Source organism: Phalangium opilio, unplaced genomic scaffold (assembly GCF_054372755.1).
Source record: "Phalangium opilio isolate 3A_F unplaced genomic scaffold, DU_Popi_V2 ptg000017l_1, whole genome shotgun sequence".
Classification (NCBI taxonomy): domain Eukaryota; kingdom Metazoa; phylum Arthropoda; class Arachnida; order Opiliones; family Phalangiidae; genus Phalangium; species Phalangium opilio.
Window position 1 is genome coordinate 1,175,501 of NW_028324151.1, and position 16,386 is coordinate 1,191,886.

At 36.8% G+C, this 16,386-nt stretch overlaps 1 protein-coding gene and 2 long non-coding RNA genes across 3 annotated transcripts; 2 read left to right on the top strand and 1 right to left on the bottom strand.

Moving 5' to 3' along the window:
- Positions 1 to 335: 335 nt before the first annotated feature.
- On the top strand, positions 336 to 1,525 carry LOC149702228 (uncharacterized). Its single transcript, XR_016381711.1, has 4 exons — positions 336 to 996; positions 1,064 to 1,159; positions 1,221 to 1,328; positions 1,392 to 1,525. It is a non-coding gene; the product is annotated as an uncharacterized LOC149702228 (long non-coding RNA).
- A 939-nt stretch (positions 1,526 to 2,464) lies between these two features.
- On the top strand, positions 2,465 to 15,741 carry LOC149702229 (uncharacterized). The gene is made up of 2 exons (XR_016381651.1): positions 2,465 to 2,562; positions 14,924 to 15,741. It is a non-coding gene; the product is annotated as an uncharacterized LOC149702229 (long non-coding RNA).
- LOC149702230 (uncharacterized) lies at positions 8,066 to 14,628 on the bottom strand. Its single transcript, XM_089865766.1, has 5 exons — positions 14,293 to 14,628; positions 9,320 to 9,497; positions 9,108 to 9,250; positions 8,903 to 9,044; positions 8,066 to 8,837 (listed from the first exon to the last, which is right to left on the bottom strand). Exons 1-5 carry the CDS (start codon positions 14,345 to 14,347, stop codon positions 8,555 to 8,557), a joined length of 801 nt encoding a protein of 266 aa, XP_089721892.1. The 5' UTR covers positions 14,348 to 14,628; the 3' UTR covers positions 8,066 to 8,554.
- Positions 15,742 to 16,386: the final 645 nt, after the last annotated feature.

Consider the following 16,386-nt stretch of genomic DNA (forward strand, 5'->3'; position numbering starts at 1 on the left):
TGAATCTCTTGATAACGGTTTGGCCCCACCGTCACTATACCCTTCCCTCAACCTATTCGAGTTGTTTTATTGATTAAAAGATTTTGTACAATGTTCCCCAAAAGAATTGGGTTAACTTTTTTTTTTCTATACGTGGTTTTCACTGAAGGATGTATATTTTTTTATCTCAGTGTTTGCCAGATCGGTGGTCAGCCAAGAGAATGATTGCAGAGAGGAAGGCATGCTATCAGTTAGGGATTTTCTACAAAGTTCCTCTTTCTGTGAAAACTATCTATAGCGTTAGATGTAAAAGCGAGGAAATTTTTAGCTTTTAGGTGATTTAATGCAATGGGTGTGTCACCATTTGCATTTATATATATACGGGATACAATATAGGTACTTCTATCTACCCCCATGGATATGTTGAATTTTTAACAGATTTTAACCATTTATGCCTAGGATCTATTAAAAATCGATCAAAATGTAGTTGTAGAACCATTTCAAACTCTACTTAAATTTTGAATTTACAAAGACTGGACCCGAGATGTATACTACTTAACATACAATTCCATACGGTTTGAAAACTCACTTAGGCCTAAAATTCCAAGCAAAAATTTCATATACCAAAAACGCGCGAGAGCAGATAAGGAAACGCGTGTAGGAGTAGCAACAGTTGCCTGTTTTGCTCTCCTTATACAATTACATTGCCGATATAGGCCTAGAAAGAATTTTTAATACGATTCTCAATGTTATTCGAAACCGTCTGACATTGATATGTCAAAAAAATGTTAAATCCTAATATTAATATTTCGTCCTCTGACGTCGTAAAATGTCAGAGCTGTCTGGTATCACCGAAAGATAAGCGCTGGTATATTGCTTTTTCGCCAGAACCAATTCGTGATATCAGTAATAATTTAGCAAGTGTTTCTGAAACGCCGTTCTAGAGTATAAGTTTTCGGCGGGGCCATTTTATTCGCAGTTCTACATAAGCTCCAGTTTCAACCTCAACTTCCTTTGGTGAGAATATTAATAATCTTCCCAAATAGGTAAGGATTTTTCAGGAATGTTTTTATTTCCTATATAGGACTAATTTAGCGCAAGATGACAGTAATCAAGTTTCTCCAAGCGATTTCCTTCGCTCTTCTCATTTCAGTCGCGATTTCGGATGTGAAAGTAGACAGTAAGCTGGCTAATTTTTTATGATAGACTTACATACTATAGACGCGTACTTTATATCATAGATTGCGATCCAAATAATGGAGGAAAATGTACCTGCACTTCCACTGATGATACGACCATTGATGGTATATGCAATTACAGTATGCACAACGGTCCAGTATGCGACTGCGGTAAATAATATTTCCAAGTTTGATCGAGTTCTTAAGAGTAATTTTGTTATAACAAACAAACAGCATGTCGGGATACACCTCAAACCTGCTTTTGCTACATATCCGATTCCTTTGCTAATTGCAAAAACGGCGAATGCATATGCCCGGAATAAATTGATTTAATGTAGTGTAATCAAAAAATAAAGATTATCCGTGTGTTATAAGCCTGTTCTTTCTGATATAAAATCACGTGGCAATACTATGTTCATTGTTAAATCACGTGAAATTTCAAAATTCAAAAACAAAGGCTTTGTGAATAATTTAGGCTGTGGGTTAGCAAACATCAGCCTCACATGGGAGTGGGAGGGGCTGACAAAGCGGTTGACGTTCTTACGTCACTGATTCATCTAGAAAAATGGCAGATCATTTCAAACACGAATAAATTTATAATTAATCGGAAAGAAAAAAATATAAATTATCTTTCCCCATCTAATTTAAAATTCAAAATGAACCTACTTAACTCTAGTTAAAATGGCTCAGTCCCTTATTTTGAGATTAGCGAAGAGCCCGCGAATCCGGGAATGAGCTGGAATAAAATTCATTTAAATTTTCCCCGATTTGAAATTCTCCTATTATCGGAGAAGTAATTTTCAACGTCAGATGCGGATAAAAATCTTCAGCCATGCAAAGACATTCATACTTCGGAACTCGCGCTGAGTTTCATCTCGAATTGACCGTGCTTTCGAAACCATACACTCTTTCTTCTCTTAGCTCCGAGCTTTCAAGTCGGCGTCACATTTTTTCGACTATTTTTCAATATCGCCAGCGTATCATACTTTCCCCTAAAGTGTTGCCAGATCATCCGGGAGTCGGACGACCGTGGCAGTTGTAGACCTTTTTTAAAAATTAACTACAGGATTTATTTTAAATCTTTAATTAAACCATATTAAATATAATACTATCCTACAAAAATAATTGTACCATTTTAGATCAGAAATCAAACCACTGAAACTCCTTTCTTCCCCCCCCCCTCCCATCTTGGCAAAAGTTGCGTTTTGGCGCGCTTCCAACTTAAGCCTAATTTTCAAGTTCGGAAGTGAGATGTGGTGGTTCGCCCGCGTTGCCCTCGTCAAAAAATGTTAATCATTTGTGTCGGTGATGAATTTAACTGTTGATTATGATATTAGTTATTGAAATTAGTCGCGTAATCGAAATAATTATCCCTAACAACTTGGAAATATTTCTGGACATTCGTGTAAGTAAAAATACCTATTTTTCGATGAGTTCTTTAGGGGTTAGCGTTAAGATGTATTATTGAATAGCTGTGAGATTGAGTTAATTTCCTTCCAATGTGAGTACGCTTATTTTCCTGTCCCATTTATGGGTCTTAATTAACCAAATCAAAGTCCGTCCTGTAATCAACGCGATGAATAAGGTTTTCAAATTTGTTATAAGGCATTGTAATGGGAAAGTGAGGAACGTGTGACCACGCCACTTTTAGAGAGGTAAGAAATAGGGCTAAGGTTTACCCTCGCTGTCATTTCAAAGTGGTACGTCTCGGGATAGTTTTTCACTTTTGAATTTTCCCAAAATGAGAGTTAACGAGGCTTTTCTTTAGAAGGCGCGTACAGACAAAACCCTAATGGCAGGTAATTTACCAAAATCAATATACCTACTCGAATCCCGACATTTCATCCCACCCCACCTCGAAAATATTTTTTTTTTTAGTTATATGGGAAAACAGATATGGCATTTTAATATACTGTAACCCGAGAACTCTCCAAACCCAAATGGAGCGAAGGTTTTTTTCTCTCTCTCGTTTGGGAACAGATTGTAAATTAGGACCGAGAAAATTTTGTAACGCGAGGTATTATTAAATTACGCGTTCATGTAAACACCCAAAAGGGATTGAAAAGTTGAGATATTATTTAAAAGTTTTAGCTTGAAAATTTTAGTAATAACCCCTCCGTGTTTCTAGTTGCAGTTTACGAACCTTGAACTGCAAAAACGGGCATTTCTGGGAGCACGGCAGTGCTCCCAGCCAAGTCGAGCACTGACATCCTTTTCTCGAAGCAACTCGTGGCTCTTTTAAGCCCACTGTAACTTCGCTATGGGTATAGGTAAAAGTCTGAAATTTTGCTTGCCGCGAGGACTGTCAATTCTAGCTATAGTTTCCAAATTTCAAGATCCTACCCAATATACTTTTCGAAATATCGCAGGTGAAATTTCCCTTATTTTGTCATTCACTCACTCACTCACCGATCATCAAAATTCTAAGGTACTTCTAGGGTAGATAGAAACTTAAAATTCAGGATTTAGTTTTCATTTATTTTATAAAGCACAGAAAAATTAAAACATCCCGAAATTTTTATAAAATTGTTCTTTAGTTCTTTATTTTAAAACTAGATGGCGCTGCCGTCTTTTTAACAGTAATAGTGTGTGTTCTTGATGAAAGGACGTAATGGGCCAAAGTTAACCGAAAGTTAAATATATATTAAAGCTAATAGGTGTAGTAATTTAAAAGAAATGTGTCGTAACTGATGCTACATTCTTATATTAGGATATCGCGTATACAACCTTTATTGCATATTCTCTGCGGGTCGAAAGGGGTAATTCAGCGTAAATATGGAGAAACGTTAGCGATTATATTGGTAAACGAAGTACCACGAGAGGGTCTTCTTTTAATATAACTACCGAAGTATAACGAGAGGGTCTACAAAAAGAAGTGAGATCCTATGAAAAACATTAACATGTACAAAAATGGGCCAAGCCTCGCTTCGTGCCCGCTCCGCCGTAAAACGTTCTGAGATCCCATGTAGAGCCAAGTCTGCCTTTTGTTCTCATTCAATCGCCAATTGAACAATTATGTTATAAATTAAGTCCTTTTCCTAATTAATAACCAATATTCTTTGACTCTATCATTATTATACATCTTTGTTCGTATCAAAAATATCGTGACTTGGCAAGCGCAGGTAATTACCTTATAAATGTGTACATAAGGTTATGTATAACTCACCTAATAAACATGTAAATAGGGTTATGCATAACTCACCATATAATTTGTACATAGGGTTGAGCATGACTCATCTTATAAACTTGTACATATCCCCTATACCATAAACGATTTAGTGAACATCCCTTCGATTATTTTAAAATCGGCAACGATTTAGTGACTTCCTTTTAATATTACTTACCTGCGATTGCCAAGTCACGATATTTTTGATACGAACAAAGATGTATAATAATGATAGAGTCAAAGAATATTGGTTATTAATTAGGAAAAGGACTTAATTTATAACATAATTGTTCAATTGGCGATTGAATGAGAACAAAAGGCAGACTTGGCTCTACATGGGATCTCAGAACGTTTTACGGCGGAGCGGGCACGAAGCGAGGCTTGGCCCATTTTTGTACATGTTAATGTTTTTCATAGGATTTAATTTTTCTTTATACCATCTATCCCCCCCATCCTTCCTTTCCCCTACTGTATTGACGCGTGCGTTTTCCTTTTGGCGCGCTTCCAACTTAAGCCTAATTTTCAAGTTCAGACGTAATTATAGTTCGACCGCTTTACCTCGCAAAAAAATTATTATAATTTCGCGTTTCCAGTGTCGGTGCTGAATGTAACTGTATATTATCGTGTTCTAATTGTTGAATTAGTCGCGTTTCGGGACGTATTAGGGTCAACAACTTGGAAATATTTCTCCACGTCTGTGTAAGTTGAAAATACCGTATTTTTTAGTTAAGTTAACCCTTGGTAAGAAGGCAACTTGACCCCTTCAATTTAGACTAAACCTAGATTATCTTCAAGTTGTTTAGCCGTTATTACCTATGGTAATTAGAGAGTAATCTGAAGTAATCCAATTAGAGTGAGAGAGTTGAAAAGGGTGGTAAAAAAGTCAATATTATTTATGGTTGAGGAACAAATTTTCTTTCCAATAGAGGGGAAGTTATTATTATAGTCATAAATAGACATAGCCATTTTTTTTCTTTAGTTAAAACTTCAAGGTAAAAATCAATACGTCAGCTTCATCGAACTAAGCGAGCTATTGGAAAATACTGATTCTAAAGGGTTAGAGCTTATACCAACCTATTACTGTTCCTCAAAGGGAAAACGCTGCATGGGGGTTGCAAATATCCGCTTTGAAAGCTTCTTTCTCATAGTTTTGATAATATAAAGATGTTTTACGTTTATGGGTGGGCAAGATAAAATAGAGTATTGTTGACATATCTTGATGAGAAATATTGAAAGAGAATTAAGTGTCAGTAACCCTTGAAACCAGGTCTATGAAGAGCGCGGGAAGGGGGGCGGGGGATCTCTTGGTTATTTGGAAAACTTTGAAACTGCTTTCTTCGCCGACGAAAAATTTATTGGAAAGAGCTCTCAAGATTATAGCGTGGCCATGGAGGAGGCTCGGGGCTTGGCTAGGCTTGGCGCGAACCCCAATCGTCTAAATGATGATTCCTCTATATTACGGGCCAAACCTCTTGGGCGTATTTTATTCGAAACTAGTTCAATCACCTAAAGCTGTTTTGACGCACACCTGGGACACATTCTTGGATATATCGAAACTAAGCGCTTTTTTTTCTCTTCTCTACACCTCTTTATCATTCCGGAGACGCCACTTTCATCATGAACCCGAAATAAACGGGTTATCACGTCAGCGTACCTGGCACCCAAACTTTAGGGACCCGATTGTTTCTTTATTACGCCGAGATTTTAAACCCTAGCTGACTTCAACACCAATTAAATGATACCTCTGATTAGGTTCAACGTAAGCTATGATTCTAGCCTATTATAAATTCCCCAGCTCGCGTAACTTTGGGTTCGGGATCTTCTAAAATAGCGTACCTTCACACTTCTCTGAGTAATTTACCTAACAAGGAGTTCGTTCTATTACCAGCCTATAAATGTTCCTTGGAATTGTTTACCAAAGAAAACGACTCTCTCGAAGAAGAGGAGAAATTCCATTCAAATAATTCCGGGGGGGCAAAGATTTATTTGAATTTTACTACAACGCGTTAAATCTCTCAACTAATTTCTTAAGTCGAGATTCCGATGGTAGTTTCTGGCACAAGGCGTCCGTATTAATAAACAATGACGCGACCAGAACGGATAAGACCCCGGTGACGACGGTGAAACTCGGTGTATCTCGAAATATTACTGCTTGGTAGACGATAAACGAAGGTAATGATAAGGTTGTTACAATGGCCGGAACAGTACTGGCATTTTCTAGTTTCACAGCTTCGGCGTAAAATGTGTGAAACCCCAAAACAACCATGGCCATCAAAAAGATCAAGAGCGGTTCCGACATGTAGATATTTTGCAGTCCCGGGCATTTAGGGACTCGTGGTACCGAGAAATCGTTATAAATTTCCATGGCTAAGATCATGTAAAGCAACCTGATCCATGATACGTGAAATACGACAGTTTTTGGTGGTAGGTCAATCGTTAATTTCTTTAGAATAGTAGTACTAATTGACATTAAAACGGCGCATAAGAACGCCGATCCGAGTCCCAGCGCTCTATTTAGGTCCAAACCAATCCAGAAATGACTGACGAGTATCAGACCAATAATGTTCGCTATTAGAGCTATTATTTTTACATTAGTGAAAGAGTCTTTCAGAAACACACGCGCTGAAATGGCCGTCAATATTGGGGAACTATACAGGATCGCGTTTGATTCCGTTATCGGTAAAACCTTTACCGCGTATATTCGGAAAAAATATTGAAGGGTATCCAAGGAACCTCTCAGAAGCAAGAATTTCGCGAACGGGACGAATGATAATGTTATTCTTCTTTGAGTTAAAATTGGTAGAAAGAACGACACTTCCACGGCAACTCTGTACAGGATCACCTCCGCTGTAGTGTAATCTTTCAAGTATTTAACAAGTACCATCGCCATTCCTTGACACAAAGCGGCGAGAACGGCGTAGATGACTCCCAAATATCGAAACAAAAATTTCACTTCAATTTTAGGGTTGACGGGGACCAATTCGTGCTGCAATTTGGTAACGATCGGAAAAGGAAACATATTTAGATCTTAATCAGTCGGTGCGGAACAGTTAAAACCATTAGCAGGGTTGAAAAGCAAACAACTTCACTACGCAGTTACGCGGTGATTTTTAAACGAATGAACATCTTACCTTTGTAGACATTTTTGGGAAAATATTAATCATTCTAGACAATGAAACGTATAAAGCGCGACTGAATCGAATGACGTTAGACTTTGGAGACGATACAAATGTTTTGCATAAATTTGTTTACAGGTACATTTCGTTGATCTGTTAGACAACAGGTTAGCGGAAAGCGTGTACGGTGCACGAGGGATAAATAACAGCGAAGCCAATAGGAGGGAAAACTAAATATTTATCTATCTAAATATATAATTTAAAAATATGTTGTTACATTTTCCGTCTCCGAAGATATCATCTTTTCAGTATTTCTTTTGCCCATTGCCACGAGATAAAAACTTAATTTCGTAAACAGCCTTTGATAGTCGCGCAAATCTCGATGATGAACGTCTTCTTCAAGCGTTTGATGAATTTTAATAGAAATCTCTAGTTTTAAATTACTTTAACCCTGATTTTATCTTCTCGTACAAAGACAAATATAAAACTTGGGGTTGAATTTATAATCTGCGAGTGTAGAGGCGCTGCCATTGAATGCCGTAGTACTGTTTGTTGGAATTGACTTTTTTCTTTGCTGGTGGCCGAGGACATTAAATCAATGAATGACTTTGGTAGAAAATAAAAGCTAAGAAGGCCGCGAGTTTGGCTCGAAAGGATCTTATCTAATAATCTAGAGGTAAACTTCTTCGTGTCCGTCTACAATTTATTCTCGCAGCTCGACTATAAAGGAAAAGAATTCAGATTGATGTGTACCTCCTTTCCCGAAGAACTATTACACCGGATCAGAGACTGAAAATACGCCCTACTTAACCCTCTTCATTCAGTTTCCTATAAGGTATTACTACGCCAGGCGCTTTGATAGTTACGCAATTTGGGAGGCGCTCCGGATGGTAATGGTGATTTGGCTGCAGTGGCATAATATCCTTCCCTTTGACACTAAACGGCTATTTTTCTCGCCTTAGTATACCGCTATAGTGTTTCTGTATCGGATACGTTTCACCCTTGAAATAATGTACAATTGCTTCGACGCTATTTGTAGTACTAATTTAATTAATGAGCTACGCGTTATTAGAAATCTTATTTGAGTTGAAATGTCGATTCCGAGCTTGAGTCGACTAACCATAAACTTTACTGAAAATTAAGGCAATTGATAACGATACAATGTTGGTGGCAAATATTAACGTAGTAGACGGTGATATGACGAAGAAATTTGATCGATTGGATTGTAGCGATTCGATGCTGAGGCAGTCTTCGGGATTCAGGATAATCGAAGAACAGTGCATGTGAATCAAAGGATCGGATATTTTGTTAACGTGTTTTTCGTGAAAGGAACCGGCTTCAGTTCCGCATCTTCGAATCATCAACTCGTTCTTGCATTGAACGAAGTTTCGATACGTGCTGAAATATAAATTACGCTGTAATTAACCGCCAACCCTAATTGCTAATGTTTTCTCCAAACTTACCAACACGTTCTCTTGAGCCCTTTCTCGGCATCTTCCATATTGTCTACGCTCTCGGAAATCCGAGCTAGTTTTTGACTGACTGTCGTGCATGAATCGGTTTGTTTCGAGTCGTTACTGTAGCATTGGGCGTGACGAAGAAAGTCTATTTGAATATCGAAACTGGTTTCAGATAATATTCTATTTTCAAATTGAGAAACTGTTTTACCATCTTGAACTTTTCCCGATACGCAAAGTTCTCCGATTAAATCCCTGGCGCCTCCTAACACGTGATTAAAAACCTGCCTTTCTAATTGGCCGAAACACCGTTTCATGTGACGGTCGGCGCACTTTAGCGCTTCTTTGAAATTTCTAGAAAAAAATTTAAAAGTAGGCCTATATTTTAGGTATATATTTTTAAATAATTTTGGGTGTATTTACATGCACGCCGATTCTAGTTGGGCTTTAGTAGCGACGTTAGTCAGATCCTTGGTGTGACCTAAACATTTGTAAAAGTTCTCAATCGAGCACATTTGACCTTGGCTTCCACTGACGGAGCTTAGAGTTATGTCCGCGTAATGACTCGTTGCCCCGTAAACTTCTTGCGTTTTTTGCCATCCTAGAGATGAAGATTTAAATTATGTAGATTAATAGAAACCATAAGTCATTCATTGCTATTGTCTGGCGCTTTTTGAGGTAATACGAATAGATACCGTAATAGAAAACAACCTTGGAGACCAGTTGAGTCAAACAAATAATAATATATCGGTTTTTTAGATAGTATTAAACTATTTATGAATTTGCAAAATAATCCAGGCCTATTTTGAAAGGACGTATTATATTTTCTTTTTTCTTTTAATCATAATGCGTTTGTGGTCTTAAATAACTCGATAGATGCGTTAGTGTACGTCTTACAGCCGCTTTTCTAAGAAGGCATGTTCATCCTGGAGAAAAACACGTTAGGCTTAAGAGGAGGAGGGTTGGGAGAACCCTTTTTCCTTCTTTCCCCATAATCAGAGAGGGAAAGGATTTAGTCCGCATTTTATGGAAGAAAGTTAATTGGACGAAGCAAAAAATAGCTAATGTAACAATGAGAAGAAAGCGTAAGAAGCTTAAAAGCTTATCTTTAATCCCCCGAACGGTTTTTTTTTTCGTGTACAATTCTTTCGCAATAAAAATAATATTTTTTTCTTCTTTTTCTTATTCCTTAATTCCGAGAGCTTTTTCCCTTTCTGTGGTCGATACGGAGAGCGTATGCTAATTCCCGAGCTGTTTTACTTATGCAATCCGCAAAAATAATGTACCCTCGGTTTTTATTCTTAGCTAACTAGAATATCAATGGAATTATTGTTATTATAAGGATGTTTTCGTATATGCTAGATAAACCTGGAACAGAAAGGATTATTTGTTCATTACTATATATGATTTCTTCAGACGGAATTACTCGTTAATTTTCTAGGAAACTTAATTTATTCTTGTTAATTTTTCTAATTGCCTTAATTCATTTCTTTTCTTGGAAAATACATTTATTTTGATTAAATGAAATCACTTCCCATTCTCTATAATCGCATTTCGACGAACCCGCGTAAGCTCGATATCGAATTTCTTCAACTGTCATAACTTCGACAACTAATTTCACTATAGTTACACTAAGTAACATCGGAAAAACAGCTAGTAGCGAGTAAAGCTAATTAAAAAATTTATTTATTATATAAAATTTGTTGCTGAGAGATGCGAATTTTCTATACAAACATCACTGTATAAATATTTTCAGTTTACTTAAAATTCAACAGACATTTTAAATGAAGTCTAAAGACACGCAACCGAATGTTATTCCGGGCTTTTTCGGTTCGGTTATCATTTATTACGAGACTTGTAAATATGCGTAGAGTTTAGGAGAAGCACGGTTTCGGTGGTATGGTATATAATGTAAAAACTGTTTAAGGTTAAACACAATTCTCACCACGTAACCCCATCAGATATCCCCGTTCGTCTTGCTTACAAAACTGTATAACACGAGTATAGATATAGTTTATATGGCTATACATACTAGTTCTTGAAATATATACCAAGAAATAAATGCGGTTGCGCCGCTAGTTTCTATATCTTGGACGTTTCAAAATGACTTCTATATGTATGACTATTTATCATGAATATAACTAGAGAAAAAACTGAGAGAAAAATATAATATAATATATCCAATGCATAACTGGTTAAATAGAGAAACAAGAACCGTAAAAAGACTTTCGCGTTTGCGACGTGTGTACTTTTGCGTACGGTTTGTTGCGCCATCCATTTTGGATCCTTTAAACTTTATATTAAAATGGGAAAGCTTCGTCATTACGAATATCACGACCAAGATTCTATTATATCAAGGTTGTTTAATTTAATTTTAGAACTCTCTTGTTATCTTAAAGCTAGACGAGCTTGGGGACGTAGCAAATGATCTGTATTTTTTTTCTGGTATATCAAGGTCGCTCCAAATTAATTTCAAAGCAATCACCGCGTGCGCAAGAGGGTGGGAATTAAATGAAAAGAAATTAATGTATTATACTAAGCTCACTTAAATGACGACATTAAAAGGCGGGTATGAAATTAAGAGCGACATCTGTTATTAATCCGGGACAGTTCCTTCTCGAATGGCCGAAAGAATCTTTCACTGAAAAGTGGAAAGGGAACGTTTGGGGCTATAAGTACATACAAGGGACTTACAGATCCCCCCATAACTGTGAAATAATAAATTGGCCTTTTTTCCAATTACATGTCAGAGAGACAAGCGAGGTACATACGTACGTACGTACGTCTTTGGATCGCGCTGCCAGGAAATTTATAGATACAATGCGCATATGGAATTTGCTCGACACACACACTGGACCGAGTTAGGGGGGAACTAACTGGTCAGCGGGGGAATATTTTGGATGTTTCAAGAGGGGGTACGGAAGCGGTGGTAGTGGTGTGGTCGACGGCAGATGGCGTCCAAAGACGTGATCGGAAAGGCTAAGCGTGATTTCGCTTTTTATCCGGACCAGTGACAGATGAGTTTCATATCTTCATCTTCTTTTATTGGCGACTACGTGAGGGGATGCCTTTTATAACCGCTTTACACTCCCCCCTTATCCCCCTTTTTCCCGCCTTCCGTGCTGCCGCCAATCGCTTAAGAAGAAGAAAAAAATATATATAACAATGTACGAAAAAAAACAGTACCCCCTCGTTTTATTTTGCCCCCCACCCAAACGAAAGTTTTCAGTTGGTATAAAACTGAGGAACAAGATGAGCAAGGCTATTTCGAAGACTTCGTATAGTTTTTCTTAATTTGCAGTATGAACTATATGAAATAGACCCTATTCAGATGTCGAAGGGGGAGTTAACCACGTTATTTTCTTAAAACAGAACATCAGTAATGTGGGTCTAAAGGCTCTATATGAATTGGAACAGTTCGAACTAAATTCAGTGGACTGGTAACGTTGAAGTCATATCTAATGTCTTTGGAGACACATACAGTCCGGATTTTATGCTCCTTTTTAATTCCATATCGAGCAGACGATGCTCCCCTCACTCATGCCCAGCTGAAATTCAATTTTCAATTACCTTGATAAACAAGAATCTTAATCTTAATTTTAATTTAATATCGCTCGTGCATATTTTGCACGTGGACAAAGGAAATTACTCTCTCTCTCTCTCTCTCTCTCTCTCTCTCTCTCTCTCTCTCTCTCTCTCTCTCTCTCTCTCTCTCTCTCTCTCTCTCAGTTTTCTTATTAATTCTTTAGAAGATCAGTGGTCAAGTTCTGACCACCCTGAAGACCATCACTTCAATAACCCTAGAAACTTTTATAAATTTATATCGGGTTTAAAAAAGATAGAAGAAAACTTTGGTGGGAGTCGTAGTATCTAGTTCTAGTAGTAAGGTACTGTTTTCAAATGAGCATTTTATTCTGGAAAACGTTTTCTTTAGATATATACCGTTTTTTTTTTTTTTTACTTCTTTGAGATTTGTCCCTATTCTTGGGCGATGATCAAGACTTTCTTTGACTCCCAACTTTTTTTGGGGGGCCCAAAATAAAAAAGTAAAGAATTTTCATTTCCGAAGCGACTCATGGTCTACCCCCTCTCATCTCAAAGATTGATCAATAGAAATCTCTATTGATAAAACAATCGGATCTGGAACTTATTTCTCTACAGATTCTTACAAAAATAATAAAACAAATAAGAAAGAAGCCGATCTAAAAATAAAACAGACTGATGGTATTTGACTTGGCTTTCGAATCAATTTTAGACAAGATTAGCTTTACTGAGAGAAAGGGTCTTAAATTTTATATTTCTAATTGTGGTTGCATTATTAAGGAATGAAACGTCTGATTGCCTTCCCGCCATTTGACAGACGCGAGATTTGATTTCTCTAGAAGTGGAATTTTATTAAGATATTTAATTCAAGGGATAGACTAGTCGTCTAGGTCCCTTGTACTATCTTTTCCCGGACATAATAGGCGTCTCAAATTCGGGTAAAATTAATTTTGGGATATTTCCTGTCAAAGCTTTGAACTCTACTCTGTCTTTCGTGGAACGTAATTTCAAAGCAAAATTAAATACTGTTAGAGATTATTCACTAGAGTTATTCTATTTAAAGTTTATGGTAATTAAACTAACTACTCTGAATTAAGTCAACTTTATAAATATTTTAATTAAATAAAGTACTTTCATATAAATTTATATTTTTTCATTTTAAATTATTTAATTATACATAGTAGTTAAAAATTTAGGAAATGCAATCCATTAGGAAAAGCCCACCATCAGGCTGAACAACCTCTATGTATTTTCCCATAGCCCCTGTAGAAATGTTTCACACGCGTTACATCAGTGCTCAAGGAAAAGCCACCTTCCAGGCGATATAATGAATTTTTTGAAAAATAATAAAACTTAAATGAATATAGTTAACGTTGAATTAAATTAATTATAATTCACGTTAAAATAAGTTAAATATAATTCACGTTAAATTAAATTAAATATAATTAACGTAAAATTAAATTCTTAGTGTACTGTTAAGTAGAGTTAGTACAATCAAGGGGAAACCACAAAAAGAATTTGCATAAACGTGAATACCTTAAATAAAACTTCATTTGACTTTCCTGATTTCAATCCTGAAATAATCCTAAGATACTTTTTCAACATTGTCACCCGATGACTTGAGTTCCCTTTCTTAAAAACATAAAAACTCCCTAAAAACTCGTAATAATATATTTTTCTTTTTTAAAATAACATGACAGCTATTTTAGAAACCTGATTTCACCGGCAATCAGTGATTTCCCACTTGACAAAAGTACATAAACATTTCGGAAAACCAAAAGAAAAGTTTTGAAAAACTTGAGAAACGCTAAATATCTATAACTACAAGATATACGATGATGTCAGTTCGTTACCTTTATTGAGAGTGCAGGTAACGAGAACGATGATTAAGATCGCCTCGGACCTCATGAATTAAGCCAAGCCAAAACTCGGCCGATGGTATTTATCAGTAGAAGCGCAGTCAGTAACTCGTGCCACGTCCTCCTTCTCCTGATAACTGGGATTCGAATAAGATATCTTTCGCTTCCAGCTACTTTAGGTCTCTAGTTGAAACGTACCCTATCATATCTTAACTGGTCCGCCTCGCGCGACACGTATCGGGCCACGCGGTTGAATGTATGCCAGGAGGACCCTCGAATCGCCCTTCTTAGTCTAGATTCCCTCTCCGGACGGACCCCAACGAGTCTTTCACTTTATAGGTACCTCTTCTATTTTAACTTACACATCTTCGAGGGAGAGAGGAGGGAAGACTTCACTCCGTAGAGTTTTGCGCGACCAAAGAGGATCTAGCGTTGAAGTGGAAATAATCGAGTGTTTTGTTGACGTGTCGGGTTAAAGATTAAAGAGCTCTTGAGATTCTAAAAGCTTGGTTGATTATTTTATACTTATATTGGGTTTCTACTAATTGTTTTAAAATGCTACTCATTTTATGTATTATTTATTTTTATTTATTTTTAATTAAAAATATTAATTTTTATTTTACAGATTTGCCAATTAAGAAATAGAGAATTAACGGCACGTAATGGAATGGATACACTTGGAGAGCTTTCAAAGTTTATTCTTGACGTTACCAAAGGACGATTGAAAAGGTATTTTTGAGATAAATGCGACTCTAGGTATTGTTGGAAGACGACTCCTTGGTAGATGGACTCATCGGCTGGTCCGTTTTTACCTCGGCGACATCTGGTTGAGAATAACGAAAGCCGATTCTTTTAAAATGATTAATCTATCGGGGGTGGGGGGTTTGGGGTAGGGGCTGAAGAGGGAAAAACTCTTTGCTACCGGTTCAACATCCGACGACACTTCAGGCCCCAGCTTCTTCCCTGTGTTTCTCTCTCTCTCTCTTTCATATTCCCATATTGCGCCCCGTCTGTCTTTACTCATTTATGTTTTTCTCCAAGTTTAACACTTTCGGATCAATACGCACCTCGCATTTATAAAACCTGTCAAGTTACAGTCTCGGGCTGCCAGATCTCCAACATATTTTTTTTCTCTCCCTCTCTCTCTCTCTCTCACTCTATCCGCGGCCGAGCCGAGAGCGGGACCCTGATCATAAGATTATGAATAATATATCGTTAGAAGTTAAACAGTAATGAAGTTCCGGTCTATATAGGTAATGTCAGTTCAGTTTTTTGCGTATTCAATATATTAGCTAGCCTATACTCAAGCTCAAATAAAAAAACCGCAATTGCCAATCGATTCCTGAACCTTTACTTACATAATTTAAATATTTGGTGAAAATATTTTACACAATTTACTTCAACGCTTCGAACTTACTGGGAATTATTATTATCTTATGTTTGGACGCCAAGATCCTCTAAAGAAAATCTCTTTTGAAAAATGTGTTATTAAGAAAAAAACTATGGTATTAAAGCCATAAACGTCCGGGGATATTTAAAGGGAAGGGATCTCGAGCGCGGTTGTAAAAATGAGAAACGGGCGACGTACGCCATGGAATGAGAAAAAGAAAGAAAAGAAGATACACCATAAGCGCCCCGGCCCCGGCTCTTAATGCTTGATAAGGCTGTAGAAAAAATGGAATAGCGCGAAACAATAATAATACAATATTATTGCGCCATACTATCCCCTAAGCGTAATTACCTTAATTAATACGTATAACCGTAATTATCAAGGGACAGCCATTGTAATTAACAACCTACGTATCATACGTATATCTTATTTCAATACCCGTACAGGGTGATTAGTAATTAATCGTGCTAATAATTAACATACATACCTTAATTAATTAACGATATTTTAATTACCTTGTAACTAAGGTAATGAACAATCTTTCGTAACAGAGTTAAAAAAATGTGTGTCACTAATTTAAAAATTAAGGATTTTTTAAATTTCAATTGGTAATAATTAAAATACACCGCTCTTTTAATTAAGTCTAAAACTCAAAGGATTATTAGGTACATCTAGAGTAAAGAAAATATTCTTACTTA

Bases quoted from the DNA above. Each gene is read 5' to 3' on its own strand.
- LOC149702230 (XM_089865766.1), bottom strand. From the start codon at position 14,347: ATGAGGTCCGAGGCGATCTTAATCATCGTTCTCGTTACCTGCACTCTC. The intron at 9,498-14,292 runs GTAACGAACTGA...CTTCATCTCTAG, and splicing joins TACCTGCACTCTCAATAAAG to GATGGCAAAAAACGCAAGAA. The intron at 9,251-9,319 runs GTAAATACACCC...ATTTTTTTCTAG, and splicing joins CAACTAGAATCGGCGTGCAT to AAATTTCAAAGAAGCGCTAA.